Raw genomic sequence first — 22,026 nt, forward strand, 5'->3', positions numbered from 1 at the left:
ACAACCTGACCCAACCCAATATTAGCCAACTTGGGCTTGGGTGCGGGCCATGCCAAGCTTTCCTTTTGAGGAGGCAGGTATGGCCTGTCAAGGCTTGCGAAATGTCATAAACTCATAATAACTAGGGAGAATGAGGTTCATCACAGGGTCAGAAATTTTAGGCCCAAAGTACAGTTAGGGTAGGTGCCAGCTCGGAACTGATGCCAATTCACGAGCAGGCATTGATGTATAAAGTGGGGGTATTTGACATTTTGAATGTTTATAGTTCTGTATTAAAATTCAGAAATCTGCAATGAGCCTATCCGTACCTTTCCATAATAGCCAACACTCGACAGCTTGAAGCCCAAAATGGCTCTACACATTATTACCACTCACACAACAAAGAAAAAAAAAAGTCGCAATTGTTAGTCCTGTAATCCCACATGGCTAGTGGCCACGATGCCTTGCACCTGTATATCTTTCTCTCTCAAAAAAAAAAAAAAAAACAAAAACTAGGGTGGCCAAAAATGGAATTGAAAGTGGGTCCCCTGCCACTGTTTGGGCCTATTACTACTGATTGTTTCTCTAATATAAATCCTTTTCACTCGTCACGTCCTCAAGTCCCCAACTATCAATTTGTGTACTGCATTATGTGATGAAAGCCCCCCATGTCCCCTATATTTCAGAAAATTTTCTCTAAATTTTATTTTTAATATAAATAAAGCAATATGTATAATTTTAAGAGTGGGGGATGAAATTTGAGTTTCCAACATGTCCTATTTATATCATGATCATCGTTCCTACTAACTATAAACAAAATGCACCATATCCATATTGTAAAACCAAAATTAGGGCTGTAAATCAATCGGATTCAGTTAAATCCGCATCTGGTCTGATTATCAAATCCTTGGATTTGAATCCAGACCAAGTCCAAACATAATTTAGGATTTAATCTGCATCCATTATAATTGTGTTTAAAATGACAAACAATAAAAAAATAATAATAATTTTTTAACTTATACATATATAAAAAATGTATACAAATATAAAAGGTTAAATTTATTATTTATAAACTTTATATAATTATATATATTATCTATATATATTATATAATTATACTATAATATATAGTATCTAATATTTTATTAGATTCATATTTTAATCTGATTGGATGGCTTAAAAATCAGCATCCGGTTTAATTGTTAATTGGATGCAAGCCTAGCATCCACATCTGGGTTATGAGATAATCGGATTTGGAGTCAAATATTTAGATATCACACTTTTGGAGTCCATTGACGGGCTGTACTGGGGTTTCCATCACTAGTTGATGCCCTCCAATGTTAATTAACAAAATTAGAATTCATAATACATCCAAAGGATAAATGCATACATACATACATATACCCATAAAATTTCATATATATATATATAGATATAATTATCGATCGAAAAAGCAAAAGAAGTCTATTACCTTCAATGTGCTAGAGCTACAGTGCTATTTACTCTAACTAAATGTCCTACAACTACAAACAATATTAAAGATGTAACAATTAATTTTTTGGTGCCACCATCCTATATTAAGCTAGCTAGCTTTTAGGAGAACAAGAGTTTGAGATCTCCTCTAGTTTCTTCTTTTGGTAATACGTGGGTTGTTTGACAAATCCCACACGCCATTATCAATCAGTCCACATATAACATGAAACTCTAGATCCTGTGGGGCACCATTAATTCACTAAGATCAACTACAACTAACAAATGGCTTACATAAGGAGGACATGTTCTTATTGAACTATTTACTATACGTAACATGAATGAAAGCTACTTAATTTGTTATATTTCTCTGATTTATATATTCAAATCCACCCAATTTGCTTTGGCTTGTGCCCATCTCCAACCCCTTGGTAAATCTTATAAATAGCCCGACGCTCTCTAACTTTCTCTCATCTCTCTCTCCTACACAGCTTAACAAATCATCCAAAGTTTCTCGATCGATCATTAATTTGGGTCGACTTTCTGATAATCTCCTCCTCTCACATAGTTCGGCTCATCCTCTTCCTCTCTCTCAATCAAAATGTCGAAACCCACCACTAATTTTCTTCTCTCACTTATCTACGTATTCATCTATTCAACATCTGAAGCTGCAACTTACAATGTAGCCAGCTTTGGAGCCAAAGCCGATGGCAAAACTGACTCAACTCCTGCATTCCTCAAAGCATGGGCTGGGGCTTGCGGTTCGGTCAGTTCCGCCATGATCTATGTCCCACCGGGGAGATACTTACTCAATCATGCAGTGTTCAGCGGCCAATGCAAGAACAACGACATCACAATACGTTTGGACGGGACACTCGTGGCCCCCTCCGCCTACCGTATCCTTGGTAGCTCCGGTTACTGGCTTTCCTTCCGGGACGTCAATGGGGTTTCAATCTACGGAGGGACCCTTGATGGGCAAGGATCTGCCCTGTGGGCTTGCAAGGCTGCCGGGAAGAGTTGCCCGAACGGAGCCAGGGTAAGTTGATAATAGCTAACAACTAATTAAGTTCTCATTTCTGTCGTGTGTACGTGATTCCAAGTTTGCCCGAAAATATTCTTTAGTATTTTCTGAAAGGAGAGTAGTGAAACAGTGAAGTGATAGAGCTTCATGGAGTGAATTAGCTTCTTTCTCTTAATTAGTGACCCTACCTAGCTATAAATATAATTATCCTGGTTGGAGAGAGAAAACTTAATTTGGCTGTCCATCGACAGATTGGGCTGTCAACAGGGCTCTGCCTACGTGTCCAGCGATGCATCCAGCACCAATACTATCCATCGAATGAAAGACCTTAATTTTTGTATTGGCCACATGCATGTTCACTCCACAGAGTCCATTATATTCACATATATCTTTAACAAGGAATGAACAAGGAAATTAGTCTATTCATATACTATATTAATTTAGTTTGTTTAATTTTATTAAATAAATCCTCCAAAGTAGGAATTTATATATACATAGTCTAGACTGATATCTGTCCCATAGATAGAGGGTCGCTAATTAGATTTCTTCTGCAATGACCCTCCTAGTAGAACCTTTTCCTTAGAAAACTTGATAAGAATAACAAGAAAATGTTCAACTGACCTCTGAATTCCAGACCTAGCATGAAGCCCATAACACATATTGACACTTCTTTTTCTTCTTTGTTTGTGGGTTGCTAGTGCAGTCTCTAACCATTACAAATTCAAAGAACATTGCGATCAATGGATTATCATCGATAAATAGCCAGTTATACCACATTGTGATCGATGATTGCCAGAATGTCAATGTGCAAGGGGTGAAGATTGCAGCCTCAGGAAACAGCCCGAACACTGATGGCATTCATGTTGAATCATCGTCGGCTGTCACGATCCAGAGCTCTAACATCAAGACCGGCGACGACTGCATCTCTATTGGCCCCGGTACTACCAACTTGTGGATAGAGAACATTGCATGTGGACCAGGGCATGGCATCAGGTTAGATTAATTAGATCAATGTATTTAAACTACTTATTATGTATGATTCATCATCACTTTGTAGGAATATAGGGTTGAGGTTTGTGTGGGGATTCCCTTGCTGCAGCATTGGAAGCCTTGGCAAGGAGCTCAAAGAAGCAGGCGTCCAGAACGTGACAGTTAAAACTGTTACTTTGTCTGGTACTGATAATGGGCTGAGGATTAAGACATGGGCAAGACCCAGTAATGGATTTGTAAAAGGAGTCCTTTTTGAGCACGCCATCATGAACAATGTGGAAAACCCCATCATAATCGACCAAAATTACTGCCCTCATGGTGAAAATTGCCCACATCAGGTACAGTATTATAAGGGTATTTTGGTAAAAAAATCTCTCTCCAAAAATGACAGCCTTGAGTTGGGCCCAGAAATGGGCTTCCGGGTCCATTATTTTATTATCTATATTAAAAGATAATATGGGTTTTCAAAATGTTATTATTTAAATGCCTTGAAATCAATATATTTATGGGGTTTTTACAGGTGTCAGGCATACAAATCAGTGAGGTGACATACAAGAACATCCAAGGAACATCAGCAACACAAGTAGCTGTGAAATTCAACTGCAGCCCAAAGAACCCATGTACCGGGATCACGATGGAAGATGTAAGGCTCACCTATGCAATTGAAAATCAAGCTGCCAAATCATTTTGTAGCAATGCTGGAGGAAAAGCTTCTGGTGTCGTTGAACCAACAAGCTGTCTATAGACTATAGACTATAGACGACTATAGACTATAGGGAAAATACATAAATACCCAGATTAACACCAGGAGCTTTCTACAAATAGCAGTGTAGTAGATACCATAATTGCTCTTCATTCTTGTACTACCGAATGAGAATGGGAATGCTTATTTAATGGAAAAGGAAACTATGTAGTATTGCTATATTTATTTTGTGATTGTGATCATTAAGAGGAATCTACTAACTTAGGATGGCTTGGACTCTATTTGTTTTTACACAGCTTAATTTTGCATTTGTTTGCTTGTTTGTAAGTATAATTTGTACTCCTATATGATGCTAAATTTATACCCTAATTATCTCTAAAATAAAATGGGGACAATGTCATTTTACTTCCTCCCTTACTCCTAGATAAATAGCCTTCCTCTTGCCTTCATTCTCTTTTATCTAAAGTGGGGAATATATCATAGTACTTTCTGTTTTACTCCATACAAACAAATAAAAGGAAGTAAAACCTAAAGCAAAAATAAACCAGAATTTACACTCAGCCTATTTGCACTCCCATATATTCACTTCAGCACAAATAAAATTTGCAATGCCAAGAAATGGAACATTAGGCTTTAGGCCTAGTTTGGAAAGAGTGCAAATGTAAATATGTAGAGTGCAAATGCTTGTATACAGAATTTCTAAACCTTATATTTATACTGTAAATATTTATATTTACACTCATTCCAAACTGTGCCTTACGTACAAAATCTATCCTAAAAGCGTTTTACAGCCTTACAATTTGGTTGTTTGATGTCCATACAGACTTTGATGAAGTTGCTGATCTTCCAGGGGGCTCCATCCTTCCACATAGAAAGTTAATAATAAGACTTGAATCACCTTCAATGACAAGTTTATGATGAGAAAACCTGCAAGCTTTCATGGGCTTCAATGGCCACCCAAGCTTTCATTTATTGAACACTCCCCTATATCTCTAAAACTATAACATAAGGCTTGACCAAACTCATTTCTCATAATAGCTCATAGCGCACTTTTTCTGTTTATCTTCCAAGATGCATCAAACTTGATTTTTAGTTCCCCATTAAGCAGTTTCACCCAGCCCATTGATAGATTTACCCTTTCCTTTTTCCCATGTTTATTCACATAGGAGAAGAAGTTGGTAAATTCATATAGATCAGTTCTAACCTTTTCCCCCGTTATGCAAGGGGGAATGTTCTTATTATTAAAAGTTTTCTCATTTCTCCTCTTCCATATATTCCAAAGTTAAACCCTAACTTTTCCATCCTAATGTTTTGTATGGTATTATCTGTTCGAATTCTATTCCACCACTCCAACAAGTTTTCATTTAGTATCGGAAGGAGGTTGGTATGCCCCAAGGTATCCCAAATAAGACTTGAATCCCAACAGTAGAGGAAGATGTGTTTAGCATCTTCTTCCTCGCAATAGAATGGACATTCAGCTTCAATTCTTAGGCCCCAATTCCTTAGCCATGCTCTTGTTAAAATTTTCCTTTTTAAGGACAGGTAAAGGAAGAAAATAACCCTTTGTGGACAGTTCAATTTCCAAATACTTCCTAGACCCCCATAGAAATTAGTGTGATCCCAATCACCTTCCATTAGCCTATAAGCAATATTTATCGAGTACTAACCTTTGGGATCTGGTTTCCAAATCATGGAATCACATTCATTCCTAACTGGGATGGGGATAACTTTGATTCTTTCCCCTAAGTTTTGGGGGAGAATCTTTATTATTTTTTCTTTATCCCACATCTTATCATCCTTAATAAAGTCACACACCTTTTGATTTTGGATATCTTGGCTTGACTCCCTAGTACTTTGTAGAGGGGAATTTCCCACCCATATATCATTCCATAAATCAATAGATTGGCCATTATCCAACTTTCATCCACTTCCATGCTTAAGGATATCTCTGATTTCAAGAATGCCTCTTCAGGCCCAAGAGATGTTCTTTTTCGGCTTGATAAGCTAGAAATTATTATTTTTTGTATATTCATTTTTTACTACTTTGACCCACAATTATCCACTTGAGTCAAAAGTTACCCACTATAACTTTTTCAATCCCCAACTACCATTCAGCTTGGACTTGCAAAGAGTGTCCCATTTAATTAAATTTATTTTTTTCTTTACCTTGCCTCCCCATAGAAAGTTTCTTTGTTTCTTTTCCAAATTCTCCACCATAATTTTGGGGAGATTAAAAGACCTCATTAAAAACTAAGGCATCATTGAAATGGAGGCTTTTAGAAGGGCAACCCTTTCGGCTAGAAAGAGGGAGCTTTTTTCCTATACCACAAGCTTCTTATTAACATTGTCTTTCACTTTCCTGAATGTTTCTTTGGTTACTGATGGAGTGCCTATTCTTAACCGACCCTGTGACCGAACTGAACCGGCGCCAGTTCCGTCTTAGAGAGGAATCCTTATGTTACCTGGCGTCGGATGATGGTTATCGAAATCTAGCTAAGTTATACTTACTTTGGCTATCTAATATTTACAAGTTTGGCATTATTTTGGCACGTTATAAATTCTTCCATTTTAGGTATTAAAGAAGAACAAGACTTTCTTTATCAACTTTAATCTACTATTGAAGCTGTACGCATAATATTCTTTGTGAGTGTTATCGGTTTCTAGACTAAAACTTGAACGTAAGGTTTGCTCGTGAAATCGTCTTTGTTAGAGCGCCTTATGCGCCAGGTGGTATCAGACCGGGAGTTCGCCCAATCAGATGGCCAACCAAGATGGTAGCAATCGCAACCAACCTCGTGACGGAGATCAGGGGTTACAAGCTGTTTGGAGAGCAATCGAAGAGCAGTGAACAACAACTCGTAACATTGAACAACAGTTGACAGAGATCGCTGGACAACTATGGACTATGTTGCGAGAGGATGTTCCAAGGAACGGGAACAATGCATTGAATCAAGCTAGAAGAGATAACCACGGTAGGCCAATCATTGATCCTATACATCAATTACCTAGGAACCCTATTATTGATGATGATAGCGATGATGAGTTAGAGTTTGGCGTTGCTCCAATTAATCCCGGTGATGGTAGGACTGGTAGGAATTGGCGATATCATGGCAATTTTAATTGCCATCGGAATGATGATGAGTTTAAACTAAAAGTGGATATCCCTACTTTTAGTGGAGATCTGGATATAGAGGGTCTTCTAGATTGGATTACCGAGGTAGATCGTTTCTTTGAGTACATGGAGATCCCGGAAGAGAGAAGGGTGAAACTAGTAACTTTTCGATTAAAGGGAGGAGCATCTGTCTGGTGGGAATGAATGAGGGAGACTCGGATTAGAGAAGGAAGAGGTCTATTTCGAACATGGAGACGTATGAAACAATTAATAAGAGGTAGGTTTTTGCCTCCTGATTACGAACAATATATGTTTGAATCGTATAAAAGATGTGCATAGGGAATGAGTGTGAATGAGTACACCTCGGAGTTTCTGAGACTGGCTGAGAGAAAGCAACTGCCAGAAAGTGACAATCAACAAGCAACTCGTTATTTGAGTAGTTTGAAGCCCGCTATTCGAGACAAAATTGGAGTCCAGATGATTATGAGTGTACAGGAAGCGAGGAACTTAGCTTTGAAAGCTGAGTTAATGTCTCAAGAGAGGACTCGGGCTGACAATTATCGACGGTATAGTGGGAATGACAATAGGCAAGCAACGGCTGATAAGGGCAAGCCAACTCAAGGTGTGCAACCTCCCAACTCGCCTAATGTAGCTAACACCAATAAGGCTGCAACAGGAGGAAACACTCGAGGTAACACTTCAAACCCTCCTAAAAACATTAATCCTAATGCAAAACCTATTCCTTTTAAGTGTTTCAAGTGTAATGAGGTTGGGCATAGGTCCAGTGATTGTCCCAGGAGAAAAGCAGTTAACGTAGTAGAAAGGGAGGAGGAAGAAGTTTGTGATGATGAAGTATATTGTGGGCCCGATGGAGAGGACGAAGGAGGTGTTTATGAACATGAAGAGTACACGTGTGTTGTGAGGAAGCTTATGTTATCTCAGAAAAATAGGGATGACACACGACACAGGCTATTTCACACTAGGTGTATGGTGCAAGGTCAATTATTTGAATTGATTATTGATAGTGGCAATCAGGAGAACATTATTAGCAGAGATGTGGTGAAGAAGCTGCAACTAATTCCTGAGAAACAACCGAACCCTTACACGATTGGGTGGATCAAAGAAGTTGGTGGCGTACGTGTGGATGAACGCTACAAGGTTCCATTTTCTATTGGTAAGTATACTAATGAGGTTTATTGTGATATTGTGGATATGGATGCTTGCCATATTTTGTTTGGTAGACCTTGGCAGTTTGATGTAGATGCTAAACACTTGGGTAGGAAGAACGCATACCAGCTTGAGAAAGAGGGTGTGCGCTATACATTGTTGCCTATGGCAGAAAAGAACCTAACCAAAGCTTCAAAAGTGGAGGGGAGGAATTTTCTTACCATAACGCATTGACACTCTGAGTTTGTAAGGGAGTGTAAAGATACCGCGAGGTCCACTTGTTGGTTATAAAAGGGGAGAGTGTGAGTGAACCACTAGGAGTGAATAAAATTCTAGTGGATGTGCAGGGATTGCTCGACGAGTTTCATGATGTAGTTTCTGACGAGTTGCCTAATGAGCTACCACCCATGCGAGACATTCAGCACCACATTGATTTAGTTCCTGGTGCTAGCCTACCTAATCTGCCACACTTCAAGATGAGTCCTAAAGAGAATGAGATCTTGCGGGAGAAGGTAGAGGAGCTGTTGAGAAAAGGGCACATTCAAGTTAGTATGAGTCCTTGTGCAGTGCCGACATTATTGACACTGAAGAAAGATGGGAGTTGGAGGATGTGTGTTGACAGCAGAGCAATCAACAAAATCACTATTGGCTACAAGTTTCCCATTCCTAGACTGGATGACATGCTTGATCAACTTGATGGGGCTGTGGTCTTTACCAAGATTGATCTCAGAAGTGGTTATCATCAGATCAGAATCCGCCCCGGAGATGAATGGAAGACAGCTTTCAAGACAAGAGAAGGATTGTTTGAGTGGTTAGTCATGCCTTTTGGACTAACCAACGCACCAAACACCTTTATGAGACTGATGAATCAAGTACTACGCCATTTCATTGGTAAATTTGTTGTGGTGTATTTTGATGATATTTTGATTTATAGTAAATCTGTTGATGAGCACATGGGACATATCCAAGGGGTATTGAGTGTGTTGAGAGAAAATAAACTATATGCTAATTTGAAAAAATGTACTTTTATGAGTGATAGTTTATTGTTCTTGGGTTTCGTTGTAAGTAAGAATGGGATTAAAGTAGATGAGGAGAAAGTGCGAGCTATTAGAGAGTGGCCAACTCCAAAGAATGTGAGCAATGTGAGGCATTTTCATGGATTAACAACTTTCTATAGGCGGTTTATTAAACACTTTAGTAGTATTATAGCTCCTATTACTGAGTGTTTGAAGAAAGGTAAGTTTCAATGGGGAGAGGAACAAGAGCAAAGTTTTGCTCTAATAAAAGAGAAGTTATGTACCGCTCCTGTCTTAGCTCTGCCAAGCTTTGACAAGTTATTTGAGGTTGAGTGTGATGCTAGTGGAGTGGGCATAGGGGCTATGTTATCACAAGAGAAGTGACCAATTGCTTTCTTTAGTGAGAAGCTATGTGAAGCTAGAAAGAGTTTGTCCTTTACACTATTTGATTGCTAAAGAATTTGTCCTTTACACCGATCACCAAGCTCTTAAGTATTTAAGTAATCAAAAACAGTTGAGGAGTGATCTGCATGCTAGGTGGTCTGCTTTTGTTGATAAATTCCCATACAAGATTGTGTATAAGTCAGGACAACAAAATACGGTGGCGGATGCTTTGAGTAGACGTGTGGCCCTGATTAAGACTCTTAGCGTTGAGATTGTGGGTTTTGAATGTTTGAAAGATCTGTATGCTCAAGATGAAGACTTCAAGCAGGTTTGGGAGAAGTGCATGTCCAGGCAACCATTGGGTGACTTTTACGTGCATGATGGGTTTCTTATGAAGGGAGACCGATTGTGTATTCCTTGCACATCTCTTCGCGAGAGTCATTAGGGATTTGCATGGTGGTGGTTTAGCAGGACACCTTGGGAGGGACAAGACGATTGAGGCTATCAAGGGGCGTTACTACTGGCCTAAGCTGAGGAGAGATGTGGCTACTATCATGAGTAGGTGTTATATATGTCAGACAGCTAAGGGACAAGATCAGAATACTGGTCTTTACATGCCTTTACCAGTTCCTACTGCTATTTGGGAAGATTTGTCTATGGATTTCGTGTTGGGTTTGCAAAAACCCCACGAAACATGGATTCCGTGTTTGTGGTTGTTGACAGGTTTTCCAAGATGGCGCATTTCCTTCCATGTAAGAAGACTACAGATGCAACAGCAACAACCAAACTATTCTTTAGGGAGGTTGTTCGTTTGCATGGGGTGCCTAAGACCATTACGTTAGACAGAGATACGAGGTTCTTGAGTCACTTCTGGATTACTTTGTGGAAGCTATTTGACTCGTCTTTGAATTTCAGCAGTACAACTCATTCACAGACTGATGGGTAGACATAAGTAGTAAATCAAACTCTGGGTAACCTGATTCGTAGTATTTGCAAAGAAAGGCCGAAGCAGTGGGACTTTGTTGTAGCTCAAGCAGAGTTTGCCTACAACAATGCAGTTCATAGCTCTACAGGTAGATCACAATTTTCTATTGTTTATATGAAAGTACCTAACCATGCTTTGGATTTGGTGACGCTACCCAGGGTACCGGGTCTTGGTACTATAGCTGAGCAGTTGGCAGGTCAGATTCAATCAGTGCAAGAGGAAGTAAAGCAGAAACTTCAAAGGGCCAATGAGAAGTATAAACTTGCAGCTGACAAGCATTGAAAGTACAAGGTGTTTGCAATCGATGATGAAGTCATGGTGTTCTTAAGGAAGGAACGCATACCTGTTGGGAAGCATAGCAAGCTAAAGCCTAGGAAGTATGGTCCGTACAAGATTATTAAGAAGATCAATGACAATGCTTATGTGGTGGATTTGCCTAATTACATGGGTATTTCCAAAACTTTTAACGTTGCTGATCTTCATCTTTATTTGCCTAAGGTGACGCTTGCATATCGTGATCATGACTCGAGGTCGAGTTCTTCTCAAGTGGAGGTGAATGATGGAGTGCCTGTTCTTAACCGACCCTGCGACCGAACTGAACCGGCGCCAATTCCGTCTTAGAGAGGAATCCTTATGTTACTCAGCGTCGGATGATGGTTATCAAAATCTTGCTGAGTTATTTACTTACTTTAGCTATCTAATATTTACAAGTTTGCCATTATTTTGGCACGTTATAAATACTTGTGTTTTAGGTGTTAAAGAAGAACAAGACTTTCTTTATCAACTTTAATCTACTATTGAAGTTGTACGCTTAATATTCTTCGTGAGTGTTATCGGTTTCTGGACTGAAACTCGATCGTAAGGTTTGCTCGTGAAATCGTCTCTGTTAGAGCGCCTCACACTGCACCAGTTACTCTACCCTCAATGATTGGGGCCCCCAAGTAGGTTTCTTTTTTCTTCTCTATTGGGACTTTTATGACTCTAAAGAGGACTTTATGTATCCTTTTATGAATATTTTTGGAGAAGAAAATGGTGGATTTGCTAAAAATTGGTTTTTGACCAGATGCTCTAGCATATCTCTCTATGATTTCCTTGATTCTTAATGCATTATTCTAAATTTTCTTTTGCAAACACATTACAGTCATTAGCAAATTACAAAATTGATATCGTTGGCCCTCCTCTTGAAGGTTTAAATCCAAGGATTTTCTTGTCTTTTTGGTCTCCTTTACTAAAAAGCTTACATAGTGCTTCACTACACAACACAAATATATACGGGGAAAATGGGTATCCTTGCTTAATTCCTCTAGTGGGATTGAAGGTCCTTGTAGGAGATTCATTGACTAAAATCCGGTAGGATACTATGTCGATACATTGCACCACCCAATTTATCCACCCATCATGAAAACCCATTTTGATTAGAGTTTTCCTAATGAATTCCCACTCTACATTGTCATATCCTTTATCCATGACAAAATTTGTAAGCCATTAATCCAACCTGGCCCTTTTTTTCTTCATTGTATCATCATTTCATGTGCAATCAAAATGTTATCCATTATTTATCTCCCCAAAACAAATGCACTTTGGTAAGGGGCAATAATTTTCCCTAGTAGAGGTTTGAGTCTACCTTGTTTTGGTATTCATGTTTGAGTCTATTTACTAGTATTTTTGCAATGATTTTATATAAGGTATTGCAAAAGTTGATTGGCCTAAATTTTTTCGTTGAATCAAGGTTGTTAGTTTTGGGAATTAATGTGATAAAAGTTTGATTTAGACCCTTTGTCATTCAACCTGAGTGAAAAAAAAAACTTTCATTGTATCTTCTAATGACTTTCTAATTATTGGTTTGTATTTTTAAAAAAATATGGATTTAAACCATTAGGCCCTGAAGCTTTGGTATCTCCCATAGAATTAATTGCATTCCATATCTCATTCGAGGTCACTTCTTTAATTAGATCTTTATTTTGGCTCTCTATAATTACTTGTTTCAATTCAGAATCACATTGTCTGTACATGTCAAGGTGCCCCCCCCTCCCCCTTGAATTTATCTTCAAATTTCTTAACAAATAGCTCTTTAATTACTAACACCTCTTCCACCCAATTACTATTATCCTCTTTAATTTTATGGATATGGTTTCTATTTCTCTTTATGAGGGTAGAGGTATGAAAAAATTTTATATTTTGGTCTCCTAGATTTAACCATTCTAGTCTTGATTTTTGAGCCCAAAATATCTCTTCCTTAATTAGAATTTTATTGAGTTATTTTTGTAGGGTAGCTTCATGATTTATTAGTTCCCTTTTGTTTAGGTTCTCTATTAATTTCCCTTAGATAATTTTTAATTGATCTAGAATATTTTTTTCTTTTTTTCAAAAATATTCGCAAAATTTTGTTTGCTCCAAATTCTAATTTCTCTAACCGTGTGCTAATAAATTGTTGTGCCTTAGAACCCGCATCCCTTTGTTCCCATGTATTCTTTATTAACTATAACAAGTTTGGGTCATTACCCCACATGAATTCAAATTTAAGCAGTTTATAACCAAAGTTAATATTCTTACTGATATGGACCATGATAGAGTTATGGTCCGAACCTAAGAATTGTAAATTTTCAGCAAAGGCATATGGATATCTGATCAACCATTCCCCATTAACTAGAGTTCTATCTAGTTTTTCAAAGATGGTGTTGTTTTTCTAGGTATATTTGGAGCCTCTTGTTTCTAGATCCATTATGTTACAATCTTCAATTAAATTGTTGAAAGTGTTCATGTGGTTCACATTTGCAGGCCGTCCCCCACATTTTTAGAGAGATCTCATAGCATTGAAGTTGCCAATGACCATCCAAGGTAAGTTATTTGATATTGCAATTTTCCTTATAATATCCCATGTCGATTTTTCAAGACTTCTATTAGGGAGAGCATAAATAAATACATGTCCATCTAATGTTAGTTTCACAGTCATAAACGAGACAACGGATTGTTCTCTCATTAGAGTAGATGATGTCTCCATTACAAAGATCATTTTTTTCAAAACATCCAAATACCACCTGAATATCCAATTGGATTATGACTATAAATCATTGATCAAAATGCATTCTACTTGCCGGTTTTCCTATATCAAAAGATTGACATCTTGTTTCGAGCATTGCAACAATAGGAGGATGATTACTCTAGACCAGATTATTTACTTGTCTACGAAGTGTGGGCCTTCCAGCCCCTCTAACTTTCCTCCATCATGGATGCCGTTACTTTCCCCTTGCTACGTTCATCTATAATGGTAGCCCGTGGGTTTGCTGTGACAAAAGATTCAGTTTTGTCATTTTTATCATTTTGGACTATCCAATGTTGATCCATGTCTTTGGTAGGATCTTCACATTCGTCAAGGAGGTCATCCTCATCATCTTCAAGATTATCGCACTCATCTTCATCATCTTTGCCAACATTCATATTTTCATTATCCAAATTATTCTCAATATTAACTCTATTGAATCCCACAAGGTCTTCAAGGTTTGAGTAGGATGAGCCAATTGGGCCAGTGTTTGATTTTTAACCACCCATTGCTTATCATGGTGAACAAGAACAAGGGAGGTGCAACCAGGACTAATCGTTTTTATTTTGGCCAATGCTTTGGCCTTGGATACAACATCTTTCTTTCGGTCTTTAAACCATATGCTTTTCTGGGAAGACACTTCCCTTTTATTTATGATTTTCTTGCAAATTTTGGTCTCCTAGTTGTAAACCTTTTCCTTTTCTTTGCCTTAGTCCACCCTTCACCCATAATGGTAGGTCAATTATAGGATTTGTGCCCAAGGTAGCCACATCCAATGCACAAGTCTTTTATATTCTCATACATTATGTTTTTGATGTGTTTGACACCCCCACTAGTCATAGGAATCTCTAGGATCAAGGCCTACAGAGGTTAACCATAACAAAGACTCGGGGAAAGAAGATTCTATGCCACTTTTTAGTGTTACCATCTAACTTAACTACTAGCCCAACTTGTCTAAGAACTCTACCAAGCCAATCCATAGTCCAACTCTCTATGGGCAAACCAAGCAGACAAAGTCTAGAGTTGCTGTGAGGGTGTTAAAACCCATTTTCCATTTCATTAGGACAATGTATCATCCACTAACAAACCACAGGCCTTTCTTCATAACATATTCATAGTTAGTTTTTTATTCGAAAGTAATTAAGAAGAACCTATTACCTATACTTTGGATGTCCACCTTGTTTTGGAGATCTCACATAGTTTCCATCTTTTCTGTGGCAACTTCAATCGAGACGGGATCACCAAGGACCTTTGCATGCATACACCCTTCCCACTCAATATAATTTTCTTGCTGATTATTGCACAGCTCATCCAAATTGACCTTTTCAGCTCGCTTCCAAGAGTTTTTCCAAACTTGGTTATTAATCCTTTCCTCAACCTTGGCTATTTTGGATTCCTTAAGGAACAGAGCCCCAAGGTTCTTCCTAGCTTTTCCATCCTTGTTGCTTTCAACCATATTGGTTTTTAGAGCTTCAAAGAAAGTACGAGGTTACGAGGTTAATTAACACTAATATTTGATTCACTTCAAGAATTTGAGTTCGTACTCCTCTCATCCTCTTTTATAACTCTTTTAGCTGCTTCTTTTATTATGGGTGGTTGGGGAGGAGAATTAAGTTTTTGTTGCCTATGTTCAGGAGTAATTTGTTTTATTGGTTCTCCACAACTCCTCACTGCCAACCCATAGGAGGTAGAGGTAGAGAATATTATTTTAGAGGAAGTAATCCAACTACAGTCTCCCACTTATCTCGGAAGTTGTAAGAGTTAAATTGGACATGATTTCTTTTAATTGCACTCACCATTTCCCTTACTATATTTCTCTAGTTATATCAGTTTTCCCCTCCTTTTCATTACTCTCATGGTTTGTTGACCTCTCTCTCACATTCCCATGCAGGGAGCTCAAGATGTATTCCAATTTTGAATTAGACTCAGTTTTCGGGAACCAAGGGAGATTACCATTTTCCTTTGGCTTCATTAATCACCTAGTGTTGTCATTTAATATTTCATTAGCATTCCCTTCCTTATTTCTATTCTGGATATGAGCATAATCCTTGGGTGATATTCTAAGAGATTGTATCACTAACCCACAATCCTTTGATTTTTCCATTTCTTTATTAAATAAGATCTCATTTTCTTCTCTTGTATTCCAAAATCTCTTCTTCAGTTCTATAACACCATTGGTGTCATTAGAGCTTCTCCATATAGGTTTCATTTTGTTTTTTCCATTTATTTATACATTTTGAAGACTATTACTCTTCCTTATTGATTTTCACATGTGCTCCTTCATTTGGTTAGTATAGTTCCATAATTTAACCTTAGGATTGTTTCCACTGGTTTTGCGTTATACTTGAGCCAATCCAATCTACTATTTGCACCTTGACCATCCAGGGTGGCACTATAGATATCTTCCCATTTATCCCAAAGTTGGGCATTCATTTTTTCTTGGGAATTTAAATTTTCATATGCACTTCCTTCCTCGTTACTCTCAGACTTTTCGTCCTGCATAATTAGATTTCTAATCCCCTTTAATTTATTTTCAATATGGAGTCGTATGGTGCTCCATTGGTTTACAAAAATCTTCTCTTTTAATCGATCCCTATCCCACTTAAAGGATACTATTTGCTTCATGCTATTCTTTGTTGCATGCAACTGTTCTTTGTTGCTTACTTAAAGGATACTCTTGTCAGTTCCAAGTTTAATGACAGGAATGCCCCTTCTTTGTGTTTGAATTTTCTTCATAGTGTCCTCACCAATGGTATTTTTGTTGTTATCGTACTTGATGTTGCTCAACCCAAGGTGGTGCAAGAACCATGTTCACAATCAAATAGTCCTTGCTACCTGGGCGAAGCCAAAGTGGAATGACGAAGCTGCACAATGAGATCTGAGAACAACAAAATGTCAAAGACCCGATGAATTATCCCTGGGTAGGTACTCCGACGCTCAAGTCAATAGAAGGTAGTAGGGAGTCGGGCCGAGCAGTTGGAGAACAGTGCTGGTTCGAGTAGTATAACGGTATGAGAACTAGAAGTTGGATCCCTTACCTCGTGCGGGGAGTACCTTTTTATAGTTGAAGGTCTGTGTTCTGATTGGATTAGGCTTCCATGGTTGTCGGGATGAGGTTAACAGCCAAGGTCTTCGGGATGAGACCTGATCAATGGCGTGGTCCCCATCCACTCTCCTATCTTAGTCATGCTTATTCGCATGCGTGGAGTCAACATGGCTGGGGGGATAAGGTGTGGACCACGGAGATGCAGAGTCGAGGTAGGCCGTGGAGGTGGTGGTGCAACGCTGATGTAGCCGAGGTGATTGGGCAGCCATGTGGCACCCAGAGCCAGATCGACCATGACCCAAATAGTACTTATCCCTTCTCTTACTCTTCTTTGCCAACAGATTCGATTCATGTCTATCGAGGACCTTACACGAATTTAGATTATTTTCTCTTTCCTTGTGATCATTACTGATCTTATCTTGTTCTCTTAGGTCTACATCGTAAGGCTTCATCTGATGGACACTTTCATTCGTACAGTTTTTAGCCGTTATTACACTAATACCCTCTGCTCCATGTCCAATTTCCTAGTGTATACCCATGTGTTCATCTTCATTTTTTGTTCTGAGTTCCTTTTATTCATCCAAGACTTCATCAATTAGCCTTTTAATGATCCCAATCTTGTTTCTAATTTTTGTCATAGTTTTGTCATTTTCCATTCGATCTTGGGGTTTTGTTTGTTGGTCCTATATCTCTCTTTTATGCTTCATATTCTTGAGGTGTTTCTTGACTATCACCAGAATCACCTGCTTAGATTCTTTGTTCAAGCCAATCGCTTCACTATCCTTCCTTTTTAGGATTCTTACTTCATTGGTGTCTTGCAGTTTGGTAGTCCAGGAGTGAACCACGCCAGGGTCATATACTAGCCTCATGCTAGAGTTATAAGCAGTACTATGAGTCATTGCACTTATCAGCTCTTTTTTTCCTTAGAGGCAAGATCCTCACTTCCCAAGCGGTCATGGCTCTTGTTAGTGTTCTATCAACTTTACCTCTACACATTAACACATGCACACACACACATGTGTATATGTGTATAAATATGTATTGTATCATTTAAATAATGTACGATTACATTTTGCATGTAATATATATATATATATGTATGTACGTATGTATTATTTTATGTCTAATTTGTATTCTTACTTTAGTTTTCAATTTTTTTAATAATAAAAAATGCTAAAAATTGGAATTTGAGATTTAAATGGAATTTTTTTGTTAAAGAAATATGTGAAAAGCACCTTTAGTACCTTGGAATAGGCAGATTTCAAAAAACTACTTAAAATGATAAAAACACCCCAATTAGACAACCAAACACAGTTACAGTCTCTGAAAATTTTGATTTGCATGTGTGTGTAACCTATGACCTAGTAACCACGTTAAGTTCTAATTAAGTCAATGGCTCTAGTCAATTTCCAATTTTTAGAAAAACCAAACCCAGAAGAGAGGCCAAGTGATGGCTCAAACAATTTGACCATCCAGATGAATTCACTTTGGCTTATATTTGTATCGGTTGATCTCGAATAAAGGAATGGCTGCAACCAGGACTCACTCTCAAGATGACCTTTGTTAGCTAACCAGTTGGCTGCGCCATTTCCTTCTCTGTACAGATGAAGGTAGGTAACTTCATTAAGGGAGACTTCTAGTGACCTAAATGCAATCTTCCAACATCGTCTTGCACCTCCACGTCGATTAAAAGACACCTTGAAGGGTTTGATTGTCGTCAAAGAATCACCTTCTATGATGAGTTGAGCATCTTGGACCTAACAAGTGAATTTGTGGGCTTCTAGAGCAGCCCACATTTTTGCAACTATTATTGAAGTGGAACCTAAGTCACCCATCTTGGCCCCTAGAGTTCAGCCTTTAAAACTTCTCATGATACACCCAAAAATGTATTTTCCACTATAATCTTGATGCATCAAAGTTTATTTTAATTTTATTTACTGGCTATAGATCCCACCTAATCCAGTGCATGGGTTTGAGTCTTGGTTTATTTGTATCTCTATTTTAAGCTCAACCAATATTTCTCAACAATCTTTTTTGGAGAACAATGTTGGTTTTTAAAAATCTTATTGTTTTTGTTTTTCCATGGGTACTATAAAATATAGCTCACTTTTTCTCAAAATAAATGGTCATTTGACTCCATTCTAGTTTCCACCATTCTGATCCACCAACTTAATATGTCCCAATTATTTGAATCAACAAGGTGTGGTACCTATATGGGAGTCAACCCAAGTCCAAACCTATTGGATCACTTGATATTTAACTATAGAAAGGAGATTTAGGAGTGATTTGCATTCCTATATTAAAAAGGTTTGTCCTTGTTGGTAGTTTCTCTATGAGACAAAGCCAAAGAAAAATTTTGACTTTTTTTATCGATTTGATAATATTATGGTCCTCTATACTCTGGTTTATAAGAGATCTATATCCAAATTTGAGAGTGAAGCCATGAGGGTACCAACCGATTAGCCTCCCCAGATCCTAATGGGCACTTTATCCCTAATCATATCCCAATCCCAGTAGTTCCTATATTTCATTAAGAATACTTCCACTTTTATATCTAGGTTTTCCAACTTCTAGTCTCTTTCCATAGCCATATCCTTAATGGGCTTTGATTCTATCCAATTATCAGTACAAAACTTGGACTTTAATTCTTTCGTTGCCTATATTTCATATTAAACCCTTTTTCAAGAAACTTTGTTGAGATATTTTTTCAAAGCCCAAGATGCCAATTTTGGGGCTCTATGATCAAGGAAATCATCACGTTTTAAATATTTTGGAAATTGTCTAAAACTCACCATGACTTTTCGGCATTTCTCTTAAAATCACCATAATTTTTCAAAATGCCCAAGGAACCCCATGTCAGTAAGTTGACATTAAATAGACTAATGGATGTTGGTTGATTACTATTTTACCCTTTGTTCTGTTGTAAATGTAAACTTAAGCAAAACTTTGATAAAAAACAACAAAAATATATCTCAAATATTTCGATCTAAAAGGTTTTCTGCCCATTTTATATATTTAAGTACAAAGGGAGCTTCGAATAAAAATAAGAATACTTTTGATTCAAATCAAATTCATCTGATACTCCATATCTACTTGCACAACACAACTGTCACTTTATCCCTTTTAATTTCAAATGCAACAAGAACCAAGATCAAGACAAGATCTATGGTCAAGAAGAGGACTTGTGGCTCGGTAGGACCTAACGTCCACTTCTATAGATGCCAATTAGAACAAAGGTGTATAAAATAAAAATTAGGTTGACATAAAATATGTTTAATAAGGTAGACATGCCATTTAGGGGTAGTTTAGTCATAAAAATTATATTTCTACTACAATTTCTGTCAATAAACACTGATTGTGCTCTAATGAATGGTGAGTTTTGGAAAACAAAAAGTCACTAACATGGGGTTCCTTGGACATTTTGAAAACAAAAAGTCACTAACAAGGTTCAAAGTGTCGACACGTATCGACCCGTATCGGTCGATACGTATTGTATCGGGAGCACCCTGATACGCCCCTACAGAGGGTGTATCAAGGTTCTGACCGGTTCAGGGGGTGGAGGAGCCTTAAACCAGCCCCCCTTAACTGGTTTTGAAAAGGACTTAAAAAAAGTAAAAGAATGACCAATACTGCCTGATATGCCCCTACCAGCATATCGAGCGTGTCGATATTTAGAACCTTGTTTATAGGCAAACCTATTTGTCATGCCTCAATCTATCCCACCAATCTTGGTTAAAAGAAGTTAATCCAATGGTTTCAATTGAAAAAGGCACTCCATGAGGATCCAAATTTTATCATGCATTGAACAAATGATGGGAAAATTTTGGATCTAAGGAATTGTTCGTTTCCTCTTAACTCTTACTTCTTAAGAGGAAACATACAACTTTAAGAGGAAAATGGGTGTTTGTTTCCTCTTATCTCTTAAAGAGAAATCTTACAATCTTTTGTTTTCCAATGATACCCCCAAAACACAAGCAAAAATTCTCATATATGGGGTTAGAATGGATGTTTGACAATTTTTAGAATTTAGAATTCAGAACACAGAACAACTTCTCAGAGGAAAGAAAAGTTCACCAATACCAGTATACCTCTTAATGTAATTATTACACTTTCAGAACTCAGACATCAGAGCAAATGAATAGGTCGTAAAAGTGGGATGTAAAGCTAAGGTGGATGGAGCAGTGACCATGTCGCTGTGGTATGGAGATTCCTTTTTCTAGTGAATGGCGTGGTCTCCCAATGGAAAAAAATAGGGAGGTCCACCATTGAAGATATCTAGGAGGGAGATTCCATTGAAGTTTCATCTATCAACCTCATTGGAGAAAATGTTTAAATCCCTTGTCCGCCTTACAAAGTCTCAAGTTCCTGATTTACATTGGAGAAAGACAATCCGTGTAATAGTTATTTGTTTGGTCTGCAATTAAGGAAAAATTGTTCCAATAGCTAGGTTAGTTGAATTTTGTTACTTGGTTAAGAACTTTTCCATGCAATTGCGCACATGAAGTAATTGACTAGAAGAAAATCACCAGGCGCTAAACTTGGTTCTTAAGCCACCTGAAGTAATTTACTAGAAGAAAATCCAGATTGCTCAAGTAATTTCTTTTGGCCCCATTTTAACTTGTCCATGAATATATACTTAATTCAAATGAATTAATGGGTTCCTATTATGGTGTATGTTTCAGATTTCAAGAATAATACCAAAGGTTCAGATGCACTTGCCCAGAATTAAGGTCAGCTGGTTCGGGAGCTAAAATTTTAAATGGTTTCAGCTGTATTACTGAAATCGGCATGGTTTCAGATGTAGAGAATTACTGAAACTTTAAATGGTTTCAGCTGTATTATATTGAATCTTGTCTTCACATGTATACCCTCACCTTTTGTTCATGCTGAACATAGAACTGTTTGGATAAGATCTTTGCCTCTATGGTTGATGAGAAAGTTTGAGGCTAAACAAGCTAGCAGAATTAATGCCCATTTTATAGATAAAAGAAAAAAAGAAAAAGATTTAAAGGCAACCTTCTGGAACATTAATATCTTATCAATCCTATAGATGGAGCTTCCACGCCTGCATTTTGGGCCTAGAATGCAGAGAAAAGGAGGCCCATTGGATTGA

General features: G+C 37.8%; 1 protein-coding gene across 1 annotated transcript; it reads left to right on the forward strand.

Moving 5' to 3' along the window:
• Positions 1-1,913: 1,913 nt before the first annotated feature.
• Positions 1,914-4,415, forward strand: LOC148802888 (polygalacturonase-like). The gene is made up of 4 exons (XM_088896251.1): positions 1,914-2,485; positions 3,174-3,463; positions 3,570-3,798; positions 3,981-4,415. Exons 1-4 carry the CDS (start codon positions 2,051-2,053, stop codon positions 4,203-4,205), a joined length of 1,179 nt encoding a protein of 392 aa, XP_088752377.1. The 5' UTR covers positions 1,914-2,050; the 3' UTR covers positions 4,206-4,415.
• Positions 4,416-22,026: the final 17,611 nt, after the last annotated feature.

Source organism: Nelumbo nucifera, chromosome 1 (genome assembly GCF_055504915.1).
Source record: "Nelumbo nucifera cultivar China Antique chromosome 1, China Antique-T2T, whole genome shotgun sequence".
In the NCBI taxonomy this organism is placed as follows: Eukaryota; Viridiplantae; Streptophyta; class Magnoliopsida; order Proteales; family Nelumbonaceae; genus Nelumbo; species Nelumbo nucifera.

Coding starts and splice junctions, on each gene's coding strand:
- LOC148802888 (XM_088896251.1), top strand. CDS start 2,051: ATGTCGAAACCCACCACTAATTTTCTTCTCTCACTTATCTACGTATTC. Junction 2,486..3,173: donor GTTGCCCGAACGGAGCCAGG/GTAAGTTGATAA, acceptor TTGCTAGTGCAG/TCTCTAACCATTACAAATTC. Junction 3,799..3,980: donor GTGAAAATTGCCCACATCAG/GTACAGTATTAT, acceptor GGGTTTTTACAG/GTGTCAGGCATACAAATCAG.